The sequence below is a fragment of the Centropristis striata genome, chromosome 20, assembly GCF_030273125.1.
Source record: "Centropristis striata isolate RG_2023a ecotype Rhode Island chromosome 20, C.striata_1.0, whole genome shotgun sequence".
In the NCBI taxonomy this organism is placed as follows: domain Eukaryota; kingdom Metazoa; phylum Chordata; class Actinopteri; order Perciformes; family Serranidae; genus Centropristis; species Centropristis striata.
The window spans coordinates 11,723,219-11,749,920 of NC_081536.1; the positions used below are offsets into that span (position 1 = coordinate 11,723,219).

General features: G+C 39.1%; 2 protein-coding genes across 4 annotated transcripts in view; one reads left to right on the forward strand and one right to left on the reverse strand.

The window, feature by feature from the left end:
• Nucleotides 1-912: 912 nt before the first annotated feature.
• Nucleotides 913-5,990, forward strand: ap3m1 (adaptor related protein complex 3 subunit mu 1). 3 transcript variants are annotated; one of them, XM_059358745.1, is made up of 9 exons: nt 913-1,131; nt 1,441-1,779; nt 2,642-2,813; nt 2,921-3,058; nt 3,154-3,239; nt 3,345-3,478; nt 3,776-3,983; nt 4,749-4,893; nt 4,990-5,990. In XM_059358745.1, exons 2-9 carry the CDS (start codon nt 1,507-1,509, stop codon nt 5,088-5,090), a joined length of 1,257 nt encoding a protein of 418 aa, XP_059214728.1. In that variant the 5' UTR covers nt 913-1,131; nt 1,441-1,506; the 3' UTR covers nt 5,091-5,990. The 3 variants fall into 3 exon arrangements, with proteins under 3 accessions (XP_059214728.1, XP_059214726.1, XP_059214727.1); XM_059358743.1 differs by having other exon boundaries at nt 1,502-1,779; XM_059358744.1 differs by lacking the exon at nt 913-1,131 and adding an exon at nt 1,156-1,340 and having other exon boundaries at nt 1,502-1,779.
• Nucleotides 5,991-6,886: 896 nt separating this feature from the next.
• LOC131993634 (vinculin-like) overlaps nt 6,887-26,702 on the reverse strand; it is a 30,270-nt gene continuing 10,454 nt past the window's right edge. Inside the window, exons 4-22 of the mRNA XM_059359627.1 lie at nt 26,314-26,422; nt 25,011-25,133; nt 23,357-23,517; nt 21,188-21,278; nt 20,944-21,091; nt 20,683-20,836; nt 19,956-20,131; nt 18,212-18,402; nt 17,058-17,257; nt 15,948-16,076; nt 15,714-15,863; nt 15,516-15,624; nt 15,063-15,365; nt 14,528-14,652; nt 13,689-13,874; nt 12,400-12,576; nt 10,321-10,524; nt 10,137-10,241; nt 6,887-8,706 (exon numbers count right to left, since the gene is read on the reverse strand). Of these exons, the coding sequence (XP_059215610.1) occupies nt 8,560-8,706; nt 10,137-10,241; nt 10,321-10,524; nt 12,400-12,576; nt 13,689-13,874; nt 14,528-14,652; nt 15,063-15,365; nt 15,516-15,624; nt 15,714-15,863; nt 15,948-16,076; nt 17,058-17,257; nt 18,212-18,402; nt 19,956-20,131; nt 20,683-20,836; nt 20,944-21,091; nt 21,188-21,278; nt 23,357-23,517; nt 25,011-25,133; nt 26,314-26,422 (2,988 nt within the window). The 3' untranslated portion in view covers nt 6,887-8,559. The remainder of the gene's footprint in view (nt 8,707-10,136; nt 10,242-10,320; nt 10,525-12,399; nt 12,577-13,688; nt 13,875-14,527; nt 14,653-15,062; nt 15,366-15,515; nt 15,625-15,713; nt 15,864-15,947; nt 16,077-17,057; nt 17,258-18,211; nt 18,403-19,955; nt 20,132-20,682; nt 20,837-20,943; nt 21,092-21,187; nt 21,279-23,356; nt 23,518-25,010; nt 25,134-26,313; nt 26,423-26,702) is intronic.

Consider the following 26,702-nt stretch of genomic DNA (forward strand, 5'->3'; position numbering starts at 1 on the left):
TTATATGCAGAGAGACGATTTGTTGTCTCTCAACTCCATTCTTCTCAAGTTGGTAATCAGACGACAAACAATGATATGTTTACAGAAGAGGAAGTACTGATATTGATTATCCCAAAATCTACTGTCGGAACCCCTGAAATATTGGCCTTTACCCCGAGAAGCTAAATAGTAATCAAACTGATAGCCAATGGGTTCAGAGACTGTGAAGCTTCTTATATAAAGACTTTAAAGCTGCACCGGTAACTACTTTTACATAAACAAGCATTAAAATTACTATGTCAAAGATTTACCCTTTTTTACACCTTTATGAAGGTTCATACAGCATGCATCTTTTGATTTAACATTAGTTCATTACAATAAAACATAGAACAATACAGATTAAATCAACTTAATACTCATAATTTAGAATAAATACTTCGAATAAATAGTAAGTCGTAATAAAATGTTTATGAAATATGAAGTGGAAAAACAAATATATAGATTAAGAAAGTTGTTTTTAGGGAAAGAAAACCTCTAAAAATCTACTGTACATTATGCAGCACCGTACAAAAGTTAGTTAGACAGACCCCTCAGGAGTTATACATATCGGTGGCCTGACAAATACAGAATGTGTCTTTTTTAATATATTTTTTGTGTAAATTGTAGTACATCTCTCTGGGAGCTCTGAATTTAAAGGTTGTCAGAATTGTACCAGGAATTATTTAGTAGTAAGTATTTCCAAGTGAAATGTCTCACCACAAGCCTACAGTTTTGGTAATACAGCTTACACTTATTTTTGAGGAGGGAGAGCACCTGAAAGGTAAGGCTCAGGGCAATATAATCCCATAAACAGTTGCGCGTTTTAGTTGCCCGTAAACGTTGCCTGATTAAAAAGTCAAAAACTTTGCACTGAAAGTACCGATCAGGTCGACAGTACAGCAACATTGTATTAAAAGTGTCCGGAATTATTTTCGATACTTTACTAATAATATCCGGGCATTATTCTCGTGATTTGTGGTTAAGATCTTGTGACAGCGTTGTGTTTACGTGTGCAAAGATCTGCAGGCGTCTCCTCCGCTCTCAGACCAGTCTGCCATACTGGCACCAAGTCACTCACTAAAACCTCTGGCACGATCATACCGGAGTTTGCAGGTAAAACTTTAATCAATCTGCCAAACTTTATGTAAATCATCCGCTTTTTGCAGCTTTGATGTCGCTGTTACGCCTCTCACTCTCAAGTTTATTTCATTTTCTGAATTTAAGAAACATATGTTACAAATGTCCGAAGTTGCCAATCTGTGTTTGCTAGCCAGCCGGTTAAGTTACCTGATGTTGAAGTTAGTTTGACAGATTGACAGCAGGTAAATGTTGACAATAAGTGACACTGCTTTACATTTACATTTGCATTGCTGTGATTTGTGCGCGACAGTTAATTAATAATGAGTTTTATTAAAACTGCAGATTTGATATCTATATCTGCCACTGAATAACAACAACAACAACAACAACCTCATTGTTGCAGCTGAGATGATCCACAGTCTGTTCCTGATTAATCACTCGGGAGACATCTTCCTGGAGAAACACTGGAAGAGTGTCATCAGCCGGAGTGTGTGTGATTACTTTTTCGAGGCGAAGGAGAAGGCAGTGGACCCGCAGGATGTGGCCCCTGTCCTGCAGACCCCGCACCACTATCTCATCTCCATATACAGGGGCAAGCTCTTCTTCCTGTCTGTCATCCAGACTGAAGTCGCTCCATTGTTTGTCATTGAGTTCCTGCACAGAGTGGCTGACACAATCCAGGTGATTAAACTCTGTATTCATCAGTGGTGGGAAAAGTATTCAGATCTGTTACTTAAGTAAAAGCACCAATAAATCAACTAAAACTAAAAGTCCTGCTTTCAAAACTTACTTAAATAAAAGTAAAACAATACCAGCATCGAAAAGTAGTTAAAGTATCAAAAGTAAAAGTACTTGTTATGCAGACTGGCCCCACTCAGATTGTTATATATTCCAAATACATTATTGGATGATTATTATTGATGCATTTGTGTAAGCAGCATTTTTATTTTCTCGAGGTAGGGCTCATATAAACTACTTAATATACTGTTATGTGGTTTAATTAAAAAAAGAAAAATAAAGTTACATAAAATGGAAATACTCAAGTAAAGCACAATTATCTTAAAATTGTACTCAAGTACAGTATGTGAGTAAAATTACATTCCACCACTGGTATCCATTCACATATTAAAACATCAGACATTTTTAGTTCTGTTCAAATTTGTTGATTTCTGTTACAAGTTTTGTTTACACGCACACACACACACACACACACACACACACACACACACACACACACATCTGTATATAATATAGGTGTGACATCACAACTCTACAGAAGTCCTGATGGCTCGTTTAAAGTACAAGTTTCTGAATATGTTTGGATACTTTCATAGTATTTATATAGCACCTAGACCTGCTTTATAATTTAAAAAAAGTCATGGAAATCTTGGATCAGACCTGGCTGAGTTATGGAGAAAATCAAACTTAAAACAGGACACACTTTGATGATGTTGTCCTGGAATAAGAAGATTTCTGTAACAAGTTCTGTCTGCATTTGTCAGTCTAGTGTGTGCTTTAGTGTTACCAGTATTTTTGTCAACAGGACTACTTTGGAGAATGCTCAGAAAATGTAATCAAGGACAATCTGGTGACCGTGTACGAGCTGCTGGAAGAGATGTTGGACAACGGCTTCCCGCTGGCAACAGAGTCCAACGTCCTGAAAGAGATGATCAGGCCTCCCACCATCCTGAGATCAGTCGTCAACACGCTCACAGGTAGACAGGTCATCCAGACTCTGAGCTATACCGCTCACTGTCTACTTATCTACAATATTCATTTGTACATTTTTATGTTTTTTGCCTTCTTTTTGTGTGTTTTACAGGAGCCAGTAATGTTGGAGATACATTACCAACAGGTCAACTGTCCAATATCCCGTGGAGGCGAGCTGGTGTTAAATACACCAATAATGAGGCATACTTTGACGTGATAGAGGAAATAGATGCCATTCTGGACAAATCAGGTACTAACAAGCACTTTTCATTTTTCCTGGAAGATTTTGTAATTAGATGTTGCGCTTTAAACATGCTTGCATCTCCTCCAATCTTTCTTACTCAGGTACGCCAGTATTTGCAGAGATCCAGGGTGTGATTGAAGCCTGTGTGAGGCTCACCGGGATGCCTGACCTCACTCTGTCCTTTATGGTGCGTTCAATTCCTCTCTGCTCTGCGTCTTTCTGTGCTTTTGGGCTTGGACTCGCATCTGTCTGTGTATAAACTTTGTGCCATCTTTGTCGTTTTTGGCGACAGAATCCTCGTCTCCTCGATGACGTGAGTTTCCACCCGTGTGTGCGGTTTAAGCGCTGGGAGTCGGAGCGCGCCCTCTCGTTCATCCCGCCAGATGGAAACTTCACGCTCATGAGCTATCATGTCAGCTCTCAGAAGTAAGCAAGGGCACATCTGTACGTCTTATTCATAATTAAATAAAACACATGTGATCTGGTAATCAACATATTTCTCACAACAATAAAATCTTTGTCTCATTATTTTGTTTGGGTCTCAGTATGCAGGCCTGAATTAGTCCTTTCAGTAGACTGAAATCTGGTTTAATTTCCACAATAAGGATTCACAATGCGAATTTGTTACCCTGTTTACGTGTAAACACAGTCTGGTTGCTGCGTGCCTGTTGAATCTGACTGTTCATTGTCATTTTGGTTAATTCTGTCTGTGTCCTCTCTCAGTCTCGTGGCCATTCCCGTGTATGTGAAGCAGAGCATCAGTTTCTTTGAGTCGGGACCTGGCGGCCGCCTGGACATCACCATCGGACCCAAGCAGACGATGGGGAAGACAGTGGAGGGCCTGATGGTCACTATCCACATGCCTAAAGCTGTGCTCAGTGCCAACCTCACAGCCACACAGGGAAACTACACCTACGACATCGCTACCAAGGTAAACTCATCGATATACAGAAAAATAATAGCTACTATGATTATTTCATGCAAAAATAGCAGACAATTCTGTTTTCAGCCTGTCAAATGTGTAGATTTCCTGTTGTCTTTCTCTTTTATGTCATATTAAAGAGACAGTTCTGATTTTTTTGAACTGACTATGTATGAGGTTTACCCACAGTCAATGTATTTCCTGCGGTAGATGATGGGCTGCGCATTCCCAGTTGTGGAGAACCAGACGTGCACTCCATGCAGTAAACAGACTGCAGATGGGGACTGTCACAAAACGTATTCTAATCACCTAAACAAAAGCCCACCCTAAAAATCTAATGCCTGTTTATGTGTACGTTATATTAACGAACGCTATATTTTACAACTGTAAAACTTCTACGTTCCGACGAAACTATCCCTTTAAACTGAATATCTTTAACTTTTGGACTGACAAAACAAGACAGCTTTGAGAAGCTGAGTTGGACATTTTTCATTATTTTTTGGATCCAAACAATTGAGAAAAAAATTAAGCAGATTAGTCAAAAAAGACTGTAGTGGCACTTTCTGTATAGGCACTAGTATAGATGTGACATAGAAACTGAGCCGTCTAGCATCTAGACCTGCTTCTTGATTAAAAAAAGATATGGAAACCTAAGTTTTGAAGCAACTATTGTAATCTTGGATTAGAACTGGTAGTGTTTCAGAGAAAATCAAGCTGAAAACAAAAGCATTTTGTTGTATTGTCCTCACATACAGCCTGTCTGTGTTTTTCCAGGTGCTGGTTTGGGACATTGGGAAACTGAACCCCCAGAAGCTTCCTAACTTGCGAGGCAGTCTGAGTCTGCAGGCCGGATGCCCCAAACCTGAAGAAAACCCGCCACTCAACATTGACCTGAAGATCCAGCAGGTGGCCATATCAGGTAGTGCTCGCTACATGACCTCTAATCTTCTAACTGGGTCGAGTTTACAGTCTATTTTCAGTCATGGCTCACTCTGCTTCTGTCTCCTCCGTACAGGTCTGAAGGTGAGTCGTCTTGACATGTATGGAGAGAAGTACAAGCCGTTTAAAGGGGTCAAATATGTGACTAAAGCAGGGAAATTCCAAGTGCGGACCTGAGCAGTGACTGTCAGAGGTCAAAAGTCAACAATCCAATGTGCCAAAAAGGAAGCAAGATTATCAACTCTCCAATATGTCTTACAAATCCTCTGGCTCATTGTTATTTATTATGTGTTTGGCATTACATATATATTACTAGAGGATATTTGTGGCCTGTAAAGGGAAGCCTTAATAATCATGTGAAGTTCTATTAGTTTATATCCAGTTTAAATGTGATACATTGTGTCGATCATTCCTCTTTCTTTTTGTACACTTTCTAAATATGTTTCTTCTTTTTAACACCTTCTGAGTGTTGCCTGAGGGGAATATTTTTCGTTTTGAAAAGGGACACTCGCAGCTCACCGCCTCACTGCTCACTACATGAACACAACTATACAATCTTGCTTGCATGTTGCCTGAAAGTAAGCAGCCCTTAAAAACCTTTTTACACTTTATAAGGTAGCAAGTTTTATACTTGTATATATGTTTATTTTTGACAAATCAAATGTATCTACTTTCTGAGTAGCCGCAGTGTCTTTAGGGCGGTTATTTTTGCACACATTCACTCTTTAATGTGGCCTTTTGAGGTAGATTCAAGTGCTTTGCATAGCACACTACAGCACAAACTGCATGTTTTAAAGGACTGAGGGAAGTATATTTTTTAAAATACATCTTTATATCAAAGTTACATAGTTATCTGCAGGGCCTACACATGAGCTAGTGATTCAGGCACTCTGTTGGGAACAGTTGTGTAAAAAGCACTCAAAAAAGAAATCTACAAAATCCTCACATAATCTTGAATGCAACTTCTTAACTCAGCACAAGGTTTGCACAATCAATTCTCCATGTGGAAAATACTACTTGTATGAAGTTGAATCTGTATTTCAGTGAATAAGATGTCTCATAAAAACGTTAAAATGATGTGTTTACGTGTGCTCTTTTAGTCGAACACTTTACCCAAGTACTGTACTTAAGTACAATATGGAGGTACTTTACTTAAGTATTTCCACATCCCATATATAACCTTATACTTCAACCTTTGAGAAATGCACATTCACTCATTCAGAAATCTCAAATCTACACATTTGAGAGGCTGACAATGGCTATTTTTGCATGAAAATTGACTTAATCGACTGTCAAAATAGTAGCCTATTATTCTTCTGTCAACAAAAATACACTAAAGCACACACTAGACTGACAAATGTAAACAAAACTTATTGCAGAATCAACAAATTTAAACAATCAAAGATATCTGACATTTTTATGTGAAAATAGATACCAGTGTACATTTACTCAAGTACTGTACTTAAGTACATTTTGAGTATTTTCATTTTAGGTAAATTTATACTTCTACTCCACTAAATATTGCTCACAGCTTTAGTCACATGTTGTAAATTTAACATGAAAAACAATACATTTAAAATGATTATGCATGTTTATAAATAAAACCATATGAAAGTATATTACCTAGTGAAAATGAGCCCTACCTGGACAAGACGACTACTAAAATGCTACTTATATAAATGCATGAATAATAATAATAATAATGCAATAATATATTTGGAACACATAAAACAATCTGATGGGACATTCTGCATAATACTTTTACTTTTGATACTTTAAGTACATTTGGATGCTGATACTTTGTCCTCTTGAGTTTTGAATGCAGGACTTTTACTTGTAGTGGAGTAATTCTGAAGTGTGATATTCGCACTTTTTTTTACGTTAAGAGATCTGAATACTTCCACCACTGCTCATTTTTTTTATGTTGTGGCACCAGTGAGTCATGAAAGCGAATAAGGAGGCCGACTCCAGTCGTCATTATTATATATATTTTATTCTTCCAAGGCACAGCAGATGTGTTGGCAGGGTGAGAAGCTATCAGAATACATTCAGGGTGTGAATGAACACATCAAGTACACACAGAAGTACACCCTGTCGCTCTCAGTGAGGGGTCAGTGACTGCTACATGCTCAGTAGGCCCAAATAAAGATGAAAATGCAAGTTAACATTAAGAGCTCCGTCCCTAACCACCAAGGGGACCGCTCACTAATACTGATTAAGTGAAGAGGCTTCACACATACACACACATACACATTCTCCATTTAATAGTTAAATTTGCCCAGCCATTGTAAAAATGTGGATGAAATACTGTTAAGGGAATAAAAATATGTATTGGTTGATCTGATTGTGTTTAATATTGAGTTACTAATCATTAATCCTGAAACTGCTGTGTCATTATCTAGACAAAACACCTAAACACTTAAAAAAAAAAAAAAAATAGACTGGCATCAATGCCTGATTTCACATTTGTTCTCAAACCACCGGGGTCGTCTAGAAAATCTGTATCAGAGTGGGACACACATGGAGAAAAGTCTAAAAGCAGGAAGTTGAATGGCGGTCTAAAAGTCAGTTTTGATGAATTTTGAATTAAATACCCAAACAGTTCAACTGTTACAGAGATAGTGCAGAAACAACGCACTACAATCAGTTAAAAAAAGAGAAAACATTCTCTTTTTTTTGCTAAAAAAATAACAGACCTCAAAAAGTACTTCAGCATCTCTAAATAAAATTGTCTGTTGTTTGTAATTACCTGGATTTTAAGTGTTCAGATGAAGCTTACAGTAACAGAAAAAAATCCTTTGGCATTGTTCACTGTTAAAGATAAATAAAGTCAACTCAAAAAACCATTAAAAACATCTCGACTTACTGTCACTCATACTGCAACTGTATCTGAAAGCCTTTTATCTATTAAGTCTCAACTTTCTGCAATCAACATTATTATTATTTATTGACAACCATATATATTTTTTTAAATTATACAATCACTTTTGTAACTTTATTATTTGCCTATAACACTTTTAATCCAGAAGACCTTTTAGTTCTTCAAGTATAAACATCACCGGGCAGCAGCGATGACGTTTGCATTCATAGATCTTCAGTTAAGAACAGTGTTATCATTAAAAGTAAACATGAAGAGAGGAGAGCTCGTCAGCTCACACAAGACTCCACACTTTAGTGTCTAACTCAGTGTATAAAGCTCATAGCTGAGTGTTGTCCTTAAAACAAATAATTACTGTATATACAATAGACAATAAGAAACTCCCACTGAAAAAAAAACTCAATTTAAAGTAAATGTCCTCTAGGAGAAATCTTAATGTCGTAATTTGCCTTTAGAAAATAGAAAAAAATTTTCATGCAAAAAATATATACCTGGGATTTTGATAAATTCTTGTAACACAACATACCAAAAATATATATTAATAAAAACTGTCTCCTACGTGATTCCACAGTTACACATACAGAGAACTGGAGAGCAAAGCTCGAATAAATGAAACCGGCTCCCAGTACACACCACTTCACCAGTTTCCTCTTTGCAGAAGTAAACACGTTTACTCATGATGAGTTTTCATGCTGCTGCTTCTACTCGAGGTGTGTGCTATTGGCGCCGCCTGAACTGAGTGATTACTATTTCAGCAAGCAGGTTTGTTTATTGGTACCACGGGGTCTTGCGCACCCAGCGAAGTGTGCACCCTGCATCTGTGCGGATCTTAATGGAGGCGGCTTCTGCTTCTCGGACGGTCTCCTTCACTGACTGCATCAGATTCTGGGCGTTATGGACCAACATCTCTGTGGCCTGGGCGGGGAAACATTTAGAGGAGAAGCAGTCAGGGGTGAAATAACAACAGAGAGGGGACAAAATAGGGCTGGAACATACAGAGAAAATCAAATATCACATTATTATTATTCTTTTACCAGATACCTCAGTATTGATATTGCAAAGATGTTGTAGAGTTGACGGTTGAAGCTTTCACTGAATATTACATTTAAAAAAAATACATTGTTGAAAAAATATTGGTAACGCTTTGTATTAAGGTCCTTGTAATAACCATTAATTAACAAGTAATAAGGCATTGTTCTCGCTTTAGATCCCTTTAGCTGCAAAAAGCATAGTTAACTGTTAACAAGTGCATACTTAACTTATAATAGATGAGCAATAAAGTATATTTTAATATCAATAAGCAAACAAAAGATTAATAAAGGCATGGCAAAGACATAATGGGTGGGTTATGGGTGTTTGTAATGCTATTATGAAGAATTATAAGATACTCATGAGGCTTTTATTAATGTTCTTATTATAAATCTCTTATAGCCTGCTATTAGCTGTATTATAATGCCATTATTAACACTTATATAGGCTTATAAAAACACAGTAATGTTAATAAGCATCTTGTAAGGACTTACAAGGGCCTTATTTCTTGTTAATTAATGGTTATTACAAGGACCTTAATATAAAGCGTTACCAAAATATCAATATCAGATATGTGGATAAGATGTCTACATTTGTAAAAGCAAATAATGGAACACCTAGTGCAGTCTAGTAAATTCATAAAATGACATCACTTTACTGTAATGCAGCCTTTAAAACCGAGGAAAGACAATTTTGTGATATGACAATATCCATTTTCATATCAGGATATCAAGGTGATAAGATAAGATAAGATATGACTTTATTTATTCCACAGTGGGGAAATTTAGTTGTCACAGCAGCTCAAGATACAGACACACAGATATAAAAAATAAAGAATATAAACAATAAGACATATACATACATTCTATACACATTTCTGCTATTTGCATTTATTATTAATATATTATTTTTTTATGTTTGTTTACATTGAGTGAGTTGTGAGTTTTGTGGTCCTCTGTGTCTTTTGTTTATTTTACTACTTTTAACTACGTCTTTTATTTATTTTACCGTTTATCTGTTTGATTTTATAGTTTTATTTATAGCATAATTTTAGATTTTATACACTTATTATTCATTGCTGATTGTTATATGGAAATGTTTGTTTTATTGTTGATTCTATGTACGGCACTTTGGAGACATTTTTGTTGTTTAAATGTGCTATACAAATAAAGTGGATTGGATTGGATTACAATATTTACAATACAATATCGATATATTGCTCAGCCCTGTGCAGTGTGGTATACTGTCTAGATTTTACATTTTGGGAAAAGAGAGTGCTGGTATTGAATTGATAATTGCCAGTTTTGTGAGTTTACCTGCTCTGACTCCTCTTCACTGATGTTAGTTCGTCCCAGCATGGTGGCTTTGACAGTAGAAAGGATCTTCAGCTGAGTGCTGATGGTAGGGATTCGTTCACACACCTTTAGAAGGAGACAAGCATGTAAATCATTTTCTGTACAAGACATAGAAGACTTTCAGTATGTGTCGGTCTGTCCTTACCTGCAGCAGGTTAGTTCTGATGCGTCTGTCAGTGCACTGCTTGGCCACTTCTTTAGCCAGTCTCGTCACCTCATCTGAGGCCTTGGCAATGTCCTTAGCACACTGAATCAGCGCTCGCTTGTTTCCGCTGCCACCACGCACCAGCCGAGACATTTCTGCCATCAGCAGAGCCATCCGCTTAGCTGCTGCTATGATGTCGTTACCCTGCGAAGAGGGGAGAGGAGGAAGCAGTAAGAGCAGTGAGCAGGAAGCTGGAGAGGAGCTGGCTTTGGATAGGACATAAGAATGCAATGGAAACATTATTTACGAGTTTGTTTCCACACATTCTGATTATGATCAAAATGCAGGATACTGAAAATAGAGAATGCCGGTGCTTTGCATGAATGAATTTGAATATATAAGCAAAAACAGGCACTAAAGCAGAAGGCTGCATGCAGAGTCAGTGCACATATTCTTCAACGCTCATGGAAGAAGACATAATCCAAATTTGTATCATTAGTTTTGGAGGGAAACAGTGTTGAAGTTCTTACGTCTCTCTCCCATCACAGTCATCGTGAGGTTAGTATCCATCAAGTGATGTTCAGTGTTGGAGTGATTACTCTATCAGGCTAAGAAGCAGGTGATATACCAGGCAAGCAGGCAGTCTAAACTACATCACCCGGAGGTCTTTGGGAAACTGTCATCCTTGGCTTCACAGGTTGGTCAGAGAGACAGAGCGACTGGCTCCTCCTTTTAACCACTTTACCATGAATATGAGGGAGGGACTTGTGAAGCCAGTGCCAGTTTATCCAGGTGGTGCAACAAACAAACTTGCCATTCCAACAATCCTTGACCTTAAATACAGCCGTAGCGTGGCGTCAGCATAACCGTGTGTCAACCATGTGTGATGCTGGTTGGAAGTTTCCATGGTAGTGGCAGATGCAAGGCTTATCCTTTGCACAGCCACAGTGCAGTGACTGTCAGCTAGCACTCCAACAGCTGTTTCTTTGTCCTGCAGGGCTTTTCTTGTGTGGTGGTTTTATCTGTTTGCATGCGTGGAAGTGTGTTTGTGTGTGTGTGTGTGTGTGTGTGTGTGTGTGTGTTGGGGGTCTAATAGCTGTATGATCCTCTGTATCTGTATGATGGTTTCCAGTTTAAAACACTGGCAACCATTTACAAATACAATCTGTCTAGGCTTGGGCAGTATTACACTATTATGGTTTACAAGGGTATGTAGACATTTCTAATGCACTTAGGTGATGTGTAGTGCATGGCACGTGCCGCCAGAGGTCCGTCTGTACTGGTGGAACAGATACCTGAGCTAAAAAGATGCCGGCTGTGAGCGGTGTGGATAATTTTACACAACTATTAAAACCAAAAGCTCCTCTGACCCTGTTTGGGAGTATTTTGTGTTTAGTCTGATGATAAAAGTGAGCCAGCCAACACAGACAAAGCTGTTTTGGGTGATTCTTGTCATTTTAATTTGCAAATATAAAGGAAGAAGAAAATAAGATTGCAGCTGCAATGTTTCCAGCTGTCCACTGAGCAGCAATGCAGCTGGCACGACAGAGGGAGAAAAACAGCATGTAGAGGCTGCTTTTTCTCACATGATATTCTCGTGAATTAAGGATTTATTTGGACCATATTCGAGGTTGGTGGTTGTTGGAACAGTGGAAAGACTAACCAAGTTGGATTTGGTGTGTTTTATTTTGTTTCTGTCAAGCTTGAATGAAATGTGTTTTAGATTAGTTAACAAGGCAGTAAATCTAATCTTAGTATGATGTAAGAGAGAAACTTGAATCCACAAGATGTACGTTTGTATTTTTCTGTTTAGTAAAGGAAATAGGTGGAAGACTATTTCCTTTCTTGACAAGAGCTTGTGGAATTTAATGCACTTGCAGCTCAAACGTGTTCTCCCATATAAAACAACGGCAGGCCAGTGGAGTGTTTACACATCAGCAAAATCTCAGCAAGGTGTGATGGCATGAAAAAATAGATACCGCCCAAGCCTAGTGTAGATGTGTGCGTGCTAGGGGGGTCAACATGATCCTTTTCCATTTCCTATCTGACCCACGTCTGGTTGTGTGTGCGTGCGCAGACCTTGCTGGACCACTTGCGAGCCTCCTGGTGGAGAGACTGGGCAGCTGCCAGAATGGGTTGATTGACAGGCTGGTTGGAGGGCATCATCAGCAGTTCTGGCTCATAGTCATCTTCACCATCAGTAAACTCATCTTCATCATCTACCTCCCTCTCCTCTACTGCCTCCTCATCCTCAGGCTGGGTGGGGCAGGGGGGAGGCGGGATTGTTGGTGGAGGACAGAATTGGGATGGGAAGGAAAGGGGGAAGAGGAAAAAAAGGAGGAATATGGAGAAGAAGGGGAAGGAGAAAGCCAGGGATGGCAGGAGGGGGGAAGCATGGGAAAAGGAGGCATTTAGTACAGTATGAGAGGCACTGGATGGAAGAACAGAGGACAGGAGATTTACAGGAGGGAGGAGAAGCGAATACAAGCACAGTGAAGGAGCAGGGGAGGTGGAACTGCACGCGCAAGCAAAGATGGGAAACAAAAGAGGAAAGAGGAGCTGGTTTCAGCAGGTAGCGGGTGGATGACATGCCTTACTCTGAGGCAGTAGCTGTATTGATAGTTTGTAACGCATTTGCTTTATCGACTAACTGTAGCCAAAACCAGTGGTTTGTTGCTCCTTCCAGTGTATTTAAGAGTCTAACAGTGAGCTGGGAGTGTGACACAATCAGAAACAGGTGTGGAAAAAACTGTCAAGAGTAGTGTCAAGGGGAAAAATGTTTATAAGCTACACAAAGAGAGCGAGAGAGCGTTATTCCTGCATAATCAAGGGTTATTCAGACAAAATAATTGTTCTTTACACAGTTCCAGTTCCACAAGAACACTTGGACACACGCATATACAGAACATAGACAGCAATAGGGATAACAGTGCAAAGAATACAAAGTCTACTGCAGATATAGTGCGCTTAGAGGCTGTATTTTCTCTCCACAAATGACTATTTTTCTTATATTTACTTACTTATACGTAAGTGTATATGTGTTAGCCATTAACAATTTTATATGCCAACACCTCGGACAGATGACAGTTTCCAGTTTCCCCTCTGAAACTGGAATTGAGCCACTGATCTCCACATTTCAGCATCAACATGACTTCAGGATATTCACATGATAAGAGAAGGCACTTTATTATTGGACAAATGTATTAGGGTCCACAGAGAGATTTCAGTCATGTCTTCTAACCATACATAGGGATAGCACTAATCAGTTCACTTTTTTGTATATATGCAGCTGATTTTGAAATTGAACACATTTCCTGTAGGTTTGTTATGCAATCTGTATTTTTCTGTGTGTGCTTGTGTAAACTGACCTTGCTCGACCACTTGCGTGCCTCGTCGTGCAGCTGTCTGGCCGCCACCATCATGGGCTCGCTGACCACCTCTCCAACCTTCTGCTCGGGGAACTCCTCATCCTTCTCCTCTGGAGGAGGGGGCCGAGGCGGGGGCACCTCGCCCTCTGGCAAGGGGGGCTTAGGTGGTGCCTGCTCATCACTAACCTGGAAAATGCACGCATTGACACACGAGTGTTACCTATAATGTAGTTCAGGAACAAATGGGGATGTGACATTTGCACCATCCTTCTTAAAATGCTTTTTAGGAATTTACATTTTCTGGATCACAGACAGGAAGACGGAGGAGAAATGTTTTTTTAATCAAAATGTTATATCCTGTTTGGTTTAGCCATGTCAAACAATGTCAAACAAGTTATGAAAATACAGAAATTATGTGAAATGACCAAGACTGTTGTAGACTTGACAGAAAGTAATGCATTCATGTGAGACCCAAATACTGATCTTTACTGGTCTTTAAAGGGTGTTTGTCACTTGGTAAAAAAAAAGGCTCTGATTTGGGCCATTGCTTTTCATTTTGACAACCTTTATATCATCATCCACAGAAAGTGAGTATGCACTCTGCAACATCCAGCTTCACATTTACAAGAACACCTGGGGGCTATCCACTCTAACCGGTTTTCTGCTGCAGGACACTGAGCCGCTCCACTGGAGCAGTTAACAGTTCAAGGTCACTGCGACAAAGCTGATGAAAAATCACTTTCCTCATCCAATGCATTTATTTTAGATCAGTGGTGGTAGTGAAGTGGTTGGTTATTCAAAGGTTTACTGTGGAAATACGTTTGTTTAAATGTGCTTACATGAAGCTGGTCCAGGTCAGGTGGTGGAGGAGGGAAGTCCGGCTCCTGAGGTTGAAAAGCTTCTCTCACTTTTCCAACTGCAGCCAGGATCCTCAGACACGAGTCCAAATAGGCTTTCTGAAGAGCTGTGGAGGAGAAGGAGCAGCAGCATGAGAGACACTGCTAATCACTAGCTGAATAGGGTAAACAAACAACAATTAATAGATATTACCATGAAACCTCCCCAGTTGATTATATACAATTATTTTACAATCCCACCCAACACTAATTGTATGGTTAAATATGTAAATTACATTTTCTAATGTCATCTTTTGATGACTTTAAGACAAATCTACAGACACAAATAGACATGGTGTTATGAAATAAATGCCTTAATTTGAATATGGATGTATTTGGATGTTTTCTTTTCACTGTTTATAAAAGAAGACATGTTCATAGAAGCAAAATAGCTCAAAAATCTCAAAATTGACCATAGTGGTTGACTGTAGTGTCTCACCTAAAGTGAGTAAACCTGTCATGCAGTATATTAGAGTACCTTTATCTTGTATGTTCCCAGCCACAGCTTTAGCATCCATTACCATGGGTGAGATGGTGTGGGAGAGGATATCTGATGCATGTTTCACTGTGTCTCTGAACCGCGGGTCTTCAGAGTTCTCCACTTCCCTCTTCGCCACCAACAGGACCCGATTAGCTCGTCTTGCTATGCTTGTTGCCCCGGCAACAAGCATTTGGGGCTGAACATTCGCCATGGCAACTCGGCACTTGTCAATGTCTTTCTTTATGGCATCCTCAGAAGCATCTAGCAGAGATTTGGTGTCAATGGCCTCATCCACCAAACCTTATGGGCACAGAGAAACTCATAGGTTAATGATTTATTATATTAATGTGGTGTGGGATTTGTTGCAGCTTGCTGAAACACTGCAACTACTTTAAAATGTAAGATTGTCAATAATATAAGTTACACAAGAAATGTTAAGAAAATCCTCACCAGTGAGTCTCTCCACATTGTCAATCCACTGGTTCTTCATGGTGTCAAAGTGCTCGTATGCGGCTTTATTTCCCGGATTCTTCAACAAGATCCGAGCAGCAGAGGTCACCTGGACATTATCAAACATGTCTGACTCTGACAGATACAGGTTTGAACCAGTGTATGCAGTCTTGCAAAAAAGAAGAAAAAAAACTGCACCTGTGGTGTGAGCTCCCTGGCATGTTTCACAGCAGCATGTATCCCCTCTACTGTCCCCTTATTGGCTGTTCCCACTGCAGCAGCTTTCTCTGCGGTGGCTCCCAGCCGACCTGCATGGGTCTCAAAGTTCCCTGCACGCTCATCAAAAACCTACAACAAACATTTATTCAATGCAACATAATAATCTTCTTTCACCGTGTTCCCAGTCTTTACACACAGATCTTTATTACTGACCTCCTCTCTGTTGGGGGCATCAGGGGGAGCTGTTGCAGCCACAGCCAGCAGTTTGATCGGGGTGGTGGTGTCACTGAAAACGTCAGATACTTCCTGGGTCATCACCTCCTGCATGTGCTGCCTCAGGTCCTAGTAAGAGCAGAGTGTTATATAAGTCCACTAGGTGGAGCTCTACAACAATGCTTTAAAAAAAAAAAAAAAAAAGGTTCACACAGTCCTGTGTTCCTGCAGTACCAGCAGAGGCTGCAGTCCAAGGATCGCACACTTCAAACCTTAGCTCTTTGCAATAGCTACTCCATTTAATACTGTAATGGTAATGCACATAAAACACCCTGGACAGTTGCTCAATTTAACGTGGTTGAAAATAGGATACGGGGTCAGGGTTAGGTGCTATGCCCCCTGACAATGATGGGCAGTGCCACAAAAAACTAGGGTCCCATTAATGTGGTCCAGAATCTGCAGGAACATACTACTCGGCTCCCAAACTGGGGGATTGTTTGGATTGTTATTTAATACATAAACTTTAACAAATATCACAGAATAAGGGCACAGTAAAGCTTTATTCACAGAGCAGTAGTTAAAGAGTAAAGTACACAACCAAAGAGCTAATAGAACAGCCAAGTGTCAGAGTGAAGAAAACACTGAATCTGTAAAAAGAAAGAAGCCTATACAGTACATATGATTCTTTAAAAAAAACCAACAACAACAATGTAGACAGAATTGTATTAAAAGTTCTTAAAACACAATATTCACAGTAATATTCTGCTCAAAATTCATCCAAATCACTTGGTTTACACAAAATATTCTGCAGCTATAGTGTTGGCTATATGGGTTAATGGTGCAGTTTATCAGTTGTTCTGTACTGTTATTGTTAAGCGTTGAATTTAATAAGAAATATCCATAAAATGGGGTCGTCAGTTTACTCATTGATAGAAAAGCAGAATGTTGGGAAACACTGCCTAAAATTTATCCTGACATACAGTATTTGGCATGTTGTTGCCTTCACTATCATTTAAAATAGCCTCTGTGGGTTTGAACAGCATGAGTTTGCACTGACAGTGGGAGGATTCATACATAAATGAATGTGTGTTTGTGAGACCATCGAGCTACCTTCAGGCTGTCCTGCAGTTGTGCAGCTGTAGCTCGTGCATGAGGAGCCTCGGCCTCGCCCCTGCCGGCCATGTCTGCCAAAGATGTCATTAGAGCCTCCGTTCGGTCGCAGCGTCCAATCATATCCTGCCGATACGGGCCTATCAGGCCTCCTGCCAGCCTCTTCCCCTCTCCAACCATTCCTCTGATTGCTGCCTGACCTGAGGAGAGAGAGAAACAAGTCATTTCCACATCACATCTGAATACACAATATCTCATCTGTCTTCAATAAAACCCAGATACAACAATTACAAGTCCTTATTTAGACATGAAGTCTCTCTAAATAGCTGCACAGTGTTTTTTATTTCTTGGTAACATTTTCTACAAGTGACGCAATGACTGCGGTTCATATATCTTTTCTTGAAAATCAGAGAAGTTGTCATAAAGTTTCTAGGAAGTCATTAGTGTGATTAATATATGTCATGTTTAGTTACATCCACAAATAAAACATATAGTGGGCAGGTACCTGTGTTCCACTGTAGTATCTCACACTCTGCTCCCATAGGGAAGCATGGGAGGAAATAGGAAATAATCCAATGACAAACCAGGGGCACAGCAACAGACATCAAACAAAACATTACAACAATACCAACACTTCCTAAATGACTAAGTAAGTAAGTTCGTCATAAAGTGATTCATTGTGGGCATTTAAGGAACTGGCATCAGTCACCAGTCATGTCTGTACATTCAGAAGTGATGAAAATTACTGCCCAATGTGGAAAGATTAGACATTCTGCATGAAATACTACTACTACTATTATGAATTTTATTATTATTTTTTTATTATTCAGAGTTTGGCCTTTGGCAAACAAAATAAGCCTGTTTAAATAATAGGTATTGTAATAATAATATATATATATATATATATGACTACACTAAGGCTAATTAAAATCAAACAATTAAAATAATAATAAAAAGAATAGATATGTTGAAAGAAGTCCTTTTTTATTGGGTTTTTAGAAGGGATAAGTCTGACTCCTGGTTGCTGCCTTGACCACTTTCTCACACTCTCCATCATCCACATCGGCTGACAAAAAGCACGGAAGGTCAGAGCGTTTATTTTTGAACGACTACTACATCATCCCTCCCTAGAGCCGTCATCCAACCCTGCTCACCTACTCCTCTGTCGTCTACTCCGGGGTTGTTCGCCCAGCGGAGGGCTTGCTCCATCTTGCCCTCCAAGGTGACGGCAGGCTTGGCGGGTCTCATGTTGGCCACGGCGCGGTTTGTTTTAGACTGCAGGGTCAGCAGTGCTGATCCAATCTGCTTTGCCAATGCACGGGCCTCCGGGCTGTCACCTTTTCCCCTGAGACAAGAACAGATGGAGAGAATATTTGGTGGGGAAACAAAAAGGTGTGAAAGATATGTGGTGGAGAAATTAAATACAGATTTTGAACCCACCAAATGTCTCATCATACCCCTGTTAGTCACCACTTTAAAGGGAAATACTGTCAAAAGCTGATGCCACTTTTTCATGTGTTTTTATGTTTCATGTGTAACATAAACTATTGTCTTGTTTCACCAGAAATAAAAATGAAAATTTTCTATTGCTGGTTTCTATTAGAAGCATGTGTTGAGTTTCATTAATATTGACAGATTTAAGGCCTGAAGAATAAAATATTATTTACAGTTGATTAGTTTGCAGTGGTGGAAGAAGTGTGAAGCACTAATCCTGAAGAAGTCAGAAAGTACCACCGCACTGTAGAAATAATCACTAAAAGTAAAAGTTCTGCATTGAAAACCTCACTTATGTAAACGTATTAGGGCAGTCACTATATCAGATTTTCACTATACCATTTTCAGAGCTAAAAGACAATATTAATTATAACAATATTTGTGACATATATGGAAAATTTGAAGAAAAAAAAAACATTCTTTCAGCCAAATAAACTTTGCTTATTAGCCTTTTTTCCTGGCAAATTATATTCACTTTTTCTATAAGTTTAGATGAGAGAGTTTGTAACCAAAACTACATGACAAAGCAAGAACAGAAAGAAATGGAAATAACTTAAGAGTTGCTGGATTTGTCTTTGAGATATATCAGAGCAGATGTTTAAAGTAGCTCAAAATGATATACTCAAGCAAAGTACACAAATGTTAATGCACTTATTTGGTAGCACTGTTAGTTTAAATGCACTTGATATGTGTGATATTTCTTTCAAGGCTGTGTAGTCAGTCCTTATGATACCATACAGTGTTTATAATTCTAAATAACCACATGTTATGAAAAGTCAAATCTTTCCTAGACATGAAAATGTTTGATGATCTCTAAATTTTTTACTGTGTAATAGCACAGTAACATTTTTCTCCTTTAAAAGTTCAGATCCAGTTTTTGTGTCGATCTGGATAACAGCTGGTTTACTTGATTTACTATGTTATATCTCTGGTTTCCTTTTATGGTCAATTCATGGAGTGGAAGTGGAGAACAGAAAATATATCACTAATGGTGACTCTTCCTGTTGTGATTCACTGAACTACAGTAACATTTTGTAAATTAAATGTTCTAAACCCAACGAACTGGCCATCAGACATTTCAAATATTAAATTCAGTGACATACACCTTGATTTGAGCAGTATTTTCCTTTTAGGTCTACTTGAATCTACTTGATCCTGAAACTGTTACCGACCCTCCACATAAAAACCATAACCCCATCCGTTCCACAACATATTCAAACAGAAACCTTATCGTAGGACTGATGCCCAGGGTTGACAGGCAACAACATATTTTCCAGGCAGGTAAAACATGCCACCTATTGGTGACACGAGGTTGCAGTTTGAGCCTAAAAAAGAGGGTCTAAGGATTACACAAAGTCACAAAACATCATCAGTCGTGCACGTGTCAGAAGAATGGAAGCATACTGTCTGCGTAGCTCCACCAGTCTGGCGGTGAGGCCTGCGATCTCACTGATGGAGCGCAGGATGTCGTCCCTCTCTTTGGGGTCTTCACATAGATCTGCAATGCGTTTGGCCTCGGCTAGTAGTGCTCTGATGTTCTCCTCGCCCTCAGGACCGCCGTTAGGATCAGCGAGCCAGGCCTAAAAAATGCCCATATATGGTTTAGTTCTTATCTGATGAAATAAGCAACATGCATCGGTATCTACAATTTGGGAGAAGTTCGTTGAATAACAAATAAAATGGGCTTCACAATACACAATACTTTGGAAATAATAAACCAACATTTAATTATAAAAACAAATGACGGAGGAAACCCTATTATAAGTCTAATTAATTTTCAGTGAGGGAACACCAGAAGAAAACAGATTAAAATACATAAATGAATAGACAGAAAGCTCAAGGGAAGGAAAACTGAATTAAAGGCTGGGCTGAAAAGGTAAAATACAATAAATAAATAAATAATTAGTTAGATACATAAATAAAGTTTTAATTAATAGCCAGACTTACTAAGTTAAAAAAAAATAAAAAAATAATTAACAACATCATCTTATAACTTAAATTATTCACTGAAAATTACAACAAAAAAGACAGAAATAGTATGAATATAATGCCTGAGGAGGTGACCTTCACTGGGGAGAAGGTTAACATGGATGACTGTGTTGTTGTTGTTGTTGTTGTTGTTTTATCTGACCTGTGCAGCGTCCAGCCTCCTGGCAATGGCCTGCTTGGCATTGATTAGAGCCTCCAGTCTGCGAGCAGCACTGTCCACTTTGCCAAATAACAAGTCTAAGCCCTGTGAGCACTGGCCTGCACGTTGCACACACCCCGGGGTCGGACCCTGGCCTCTGTCGAAACAGCAAAACACACAGAGCTAACACAAGATGCGAAAAATGTAGACGCAGCAATGTAAAGAAAACTGTTCCACTCATGTTCTCTCGTATCAAAACACCACCTGACTCGTAGATCTGCAACCTGGTCAGTCATTTGCCCCAGAGCCTTAGCGGTTGCCAGTATATCTTTCCTCTCCTTCCCGGCACACAGCTCTCCAACCTTACCAGCTTCGTCCAGTATCACACGCAGGGCGACCTCGCCGGGGTCTCCTGAGGGGGATGACACGCCACAGAATCACATCGTGGAATAACATCTAAAAAGCTGTTGAGTTTTTTTTGTGCAAAAAGCATAAAGAATCCAATTACCTGGTTGTCCATGGGGGTCTTTGAGCCAGCTTTTAGCTTGTGCCATCTTTGACTCAATCAAAGCCAGAGACCTCTTCAAAGCCTCCATATCCTGAGGGAGAGAGAAAACACAGAATTGTGTATAGCTCTTTAAAAACAGCAGTGGGTAATAAATAACAAGGTACCACTGTGCATTATGGCACAGTGTAAATAAAGAGTTGTCAGTAAGGACTTCAGTAGTTTTTATTCATTACTGTTTCAACAACAAAATGATAAATTAACCTCTGGGTTGCCAGGTTGTGCGCCCACATTAAAGGAAGAGGGTGGCTTTATTTTACATTTTTCTCACTGTCAGCAAAACAAATGAAAACCCTAAAACCAACAACGCTTTCGTGCATCTGTTTTAAACTTCCTTACCTGCCTGTTGCACTCAGCCCTAAAAGATGGGTCACAAATACAAGCTGTAGGTGCATTTATTGCAATGTAATATTTTTCATACAGACAGGATTAAATTGAGTCTTTGTTGGGGACTTTCTTTGGGAACTTCTTTTAGTTGCAGATTGATACACATTTCCTGTTTTAGTCAGTATTTACAGCAGCAGAATTGTGCAGATGGGATTGATTCAATGTAAATTACAGTGCTAGTTTATAAAGTTATAGCTGTAAACTCTGTAAAGCCAAAATGTGTGTTACTCGGTCATTTAAAAAAAAAAAAATATTGCTGCAATAAAAGGGTTGCAGCCAAATATATCTACTAAAATGTGGGCTTTCAACCTGGTGAGCCAAAAGTTACTTTTATGAATGTTGATCATTTAAAAATCAGTTATAAATAATACTGAATAAAGTCACTTGTAACAATACAATTCTTTATTGCATTTTCAGAAATTTTGTTAAGCACAACTAGTTAATAAAATCTATGTTCAAATCACACCTTTTAAAGTGCTTTAAATGTGTGATTGTTTTGTTTTATACAGTTTAAGCATGCAAGTATTCATTTAAACTTTTCTCATGTGTCTTTGAGTACTATAAAATGTGCCTTATAAATAAAATGTATTATTTTTTATTATAAAAAAAAATAAAAAAAATTAAGCATGTAGGAGAGGGTAACCACAAAGTTGTTGCTTTATAACAGGTGGGGAGAAAAGAAAGCCCATTTCCAGCTCAGAGGAGAATGAACCGCCTAAGTGGAAGCGTTCAATACGAGCCATCTATTATAGATGTGTCTGGACACCAACCAGCTTATTTCTATAATTCATGACCTGGAGTGGAGGATAGTCACCGTGTGGCGGTGGATCCCCCGCTCACCGACAGTAAGTGCTTATCACAGCTCATACACAGAGTATGCAGTATCTCCACAGCAAACACACGCACAAAACACAAACAGACAGATCATTGTCTGAGGTAGCTGTGTGCAGAGAAACATGCAGGGTTACAGGTTAGACTAGTGAAACAGATTTTTACCTTGCCAGTAAATTATGTTGTGGCACAGTTTCTAACGGAAGTGCCAAAAATAATTCTTCCCTGAAACAGCATCTTATTGTGCCACTGGGAGCTCCATCACACAGTAAACATGAGCAGCATGAGAAGGAAACATACCATGACTGAACATGGATTGAATTTCTGAAGCTCTTAAAAGCTATAAAGCTTAACAAACTTAACTAACAGTCATCTGTTTCAAGCCATTTGACTCAAATGGACAACTAGGAACAAACAGATGCACATATAACAATAAAGTGACAATATCGATCACGTCAGCTAACAGTCAGGGGACTTAAACACATGACACACTTACTGTTAAATACCAGCATGACAGAAAAGCATGAGAACATATTTCCTTCACTCTCTCACACAGACACACTTGCATGCTGGAAACTGCAGAGGGGGAGAGAAACAGGCTTACCTTCTACAGGGAGGAAAAGAATGGAGGAGGAAGGTAAAGAAAGAAAAGAAAAAGAAAAACCAGGAGTTACACTACCGAGCAAAAAGAAAAAGTGGAGACAGAAAGTAAAGTTTTTGGAGATGCTCTGCAGCGTGGATGGATGTGTGGATAGAGTGTGTGGCTATGTGTGTGCAAACAGGCACTCCAAAGCAAAAGTGATTATCGGATTTAGGTATGTGGGGATTTTTAAGTCGTTTTTGGGGGTTTAAAATGAAAATCATCAGGGTTTAACTGAACAGTACACGTCATACCTTATTGGCCCAGGCGTCTTCATCCCATGTGGTGAGCTGTAAGACTCTTATTATCTCCGTGATTTCAGCGCTCATCTTTTCAAAGGTAAACCGTCTGTTCCTCTCTGCCTCCTCAACACCGGCGCCTCGACTGCTCTTGGTTGCGACAAAAATCTTTATAGCTGAGGACAAAAACATGACGAGCGATCACAAATAAGTTCAATCCTAACAATTCATCACAAAAGAAGCAATAATTCTCCCTTATTTAGTCATCCAGCAGATATGAAGCAGCATTATCACTCATTTGGAGTCATGTTTAGGGCACTTCACGATTATAAGTCCAATATTTATTCTCCTTTTAGCTCCGTTTTTGGTCTCCACCATCTACGGTGAGAAATATCTGTCTCTTTAGCTGCGAAAAGCTCCACTTTGTTCACCATGTAGTTGTTAACTTTATCTCTCTGATGCTGCATGTAGCATGATGAAAGGTATAATATACAACTTTTAGACATGAAAATGTTAAAAAAAAAGGCCTATTTTATTTATATTTTGTTGAGTTGTGTGTTTATATCATCCCAAAATTTTCCAACAATTTTCAAACCCAGAGAAATATGTCATTTCAGTGGAGGTGCCAGTGTGTTTCATTTGGTCGCCTCTCAATGGCATCATATTCATTTTACACTTGTGCCAATGTAATTTATTTACTTATACTATGAATTCAGTTTTAGTTTTACACTTTTTAGAACTTGGTCGTTTTTTTAACTAAACATTCTATGATGATGAAGGATTTTATTCATCAGATGCCTGGAAGTGATCAGAGAAACAGCTCAAACAGCAGCGGAGAAACACAGATTTTTAACGTGAAATTGCTTTATTCAGTGTTTTTACCAGTTTACCTATGTTTGTTTCTGGATAATTGGGTTACTGCTTAAACCACCCCTGAACGATAAACACTGAAGGGAAACCAGCACAAGCTGACTGCAGTGAGAGCAATAATGGTAGAGAAAGCAACTCCCACGATTCCACGCTACTTCACAACATCATCAAACTCTGTTATTGTTTTAATTGAAAGATCCCTCCCTGCAGCATAAAATTATACATTGTTTGTTGCCGGCCAGAAAACAAAAACAAATGGCTGAGGGGAACTGCATCGTCAGGAAATAATTATCTGCAGGTTCATCACTGCCATGGACCCCTTTAACAAGTTATCAGATCAATTATGTTAATAAGAAAATAATGATTATATTTGTGAACTTGTATGATCAAACTATGAGTCCAAACTTTTTAGATCCACAATGACTTTGCATGTTTGAATAAACAGCTGCAACAGTGTTTCTCAGCCTGAGAGACGCCAGCTTAGCAGCTAGTGGGCGATGTGTGTGTAGTCAGTCTGACAACCGCGGCAACTAATGACTGTAATTATCAGCGTTGCTATAACAACTGTTGGATGCTCAGTGAACTGCGCTGTTGTTTGCCCGCGCACGCACACGCACGCACACACACGCGCACACACGCGCACACACACACACACACACACACACACACACACACACACACACACACACACACACACACACACACACACACACACACACACACACACACACACACACACACACACACACACACACACACACACACACACACACACACACACACACACACACACACACACCTGATATAAGAACAGGCAGCAGCTCTTTGACAGTATTCATGGAGTTGACGAGCATCTGTCTGTGTTCTTGGTGTGTCAGCTCCTGCTGCCGCTCCTCGATCATCTTTGACATTTTGGTCATCCCTAAGGAGAAGGAAACAAAATGTGAGAGTTTAATGTCCTGTGAAAGTTGGAGGTTGTCAAAATCAAAACAAGCAGCAGGGTGTGTTAGCGTGTCAGTTTTAACTACGCTACAACAATCAGAGTCCGAGGGCTATCCTCCAGCGTATTCACCAGCTGAGTAGCTCCAACACATCTAAACAGATCATTACTTCACGAACGACTGATCTCGTACAATGACAGCATCAGTCAAGTGAGAGAAAACCTTGGCGTCAGATTTCCACCAGCTCATTATGCCGCAGAGCTCTGACAACACAATTGACCTTTTACCTCCGATGATAAATAGCCTGTTTATGTTCTCGCTCTCCTGCCAGTTAATCACAGCATCTTAGTGTCAGAGGAGCAGTCAGTAGTTCATTCAGGTTTGTTTTTATCATGACAGATGGATCTCAGCATAGTCAATTGCACTGTTAATGTTTTAATCTTAGCCCTTATAAAAGATCACTACAAATGCATTGTGTGATGCATCTATGATGAACTGTTTTGACTAATTATTACGGAAACAGTAAAAATCTGCAGTTTACTTAACGAATAAGGATTGTATAAAGCCTCAGTTGCTCATAGGACTGCTACACATTGTTGCATTTTTTGTATTACCAATTTCTCCTCAAGTCCCAGTGTAACTATAACACGGCTGCAACTAACTATTACCTTCATTATCAATTCATCTGCTGATTTTTTGCTTGTTTAACTGATCATTTGATACAAAAATTCATCCAAAGTGACGTCTTCAAATAAATAACGGTTTTCTCTGACCAACAGACTAAAGATGTTCACTTTACTTTGCACATAAATAACAAAGAAAAACATAAAAATCTCATAATTTAGAAGTTGAGGGCAGTGAATGTTATTTTAATTTGAAAAATAAGTTTACCATTTAATTGGCTTTCAAAATATTTGTCAGTTTTATTTTTGTCAACCAACTATTTATTGACTTATCGCTCAATTCTGTACTGGGGATATTTACATTTGTGTATTATTTCTCTCTCTAAATGAAAAATTAAAGTTGAAAAACGCTGATTGGGGCTCATTTTGTAGGACTGTGGGATTCTGACGTACACTAAATAAACAAATTAGGCCATTTTAACTCATTCCAGGTGCAAATTCTTCTTGTTTTCTTATTTTAAAGGAAGCTCCTGCTGACCTGGTCCCAGGTTCTTGGTGTAAGTGATGAGGTCCTCCATGGTCTCCACCACCTCGGCTACTGTCAGGTACTCTAGGATACCTTTACACACACGAATAATCTTACGCACCTACGACACACAACACAGACATAATCATAAGCAGGTCATGTATTCAGGCGTGAAACTATGGAGGACAGAAGCTGCCAAAATCGTACATGAATAAATCATACGTTAAATAAATAATATGTCATTAAATGTAGCAAAATAAAATAAATGAATAAATTGAGGCCTTCGTATTTGATAAAATGTGACATTTATTATTCCTGTTTTAATTTACCTCTTTATTTATTCACTTTTGTACTACTTGTTTATTTTTGATTTGGGCAGCTTATGTCCTCCATATAACAGA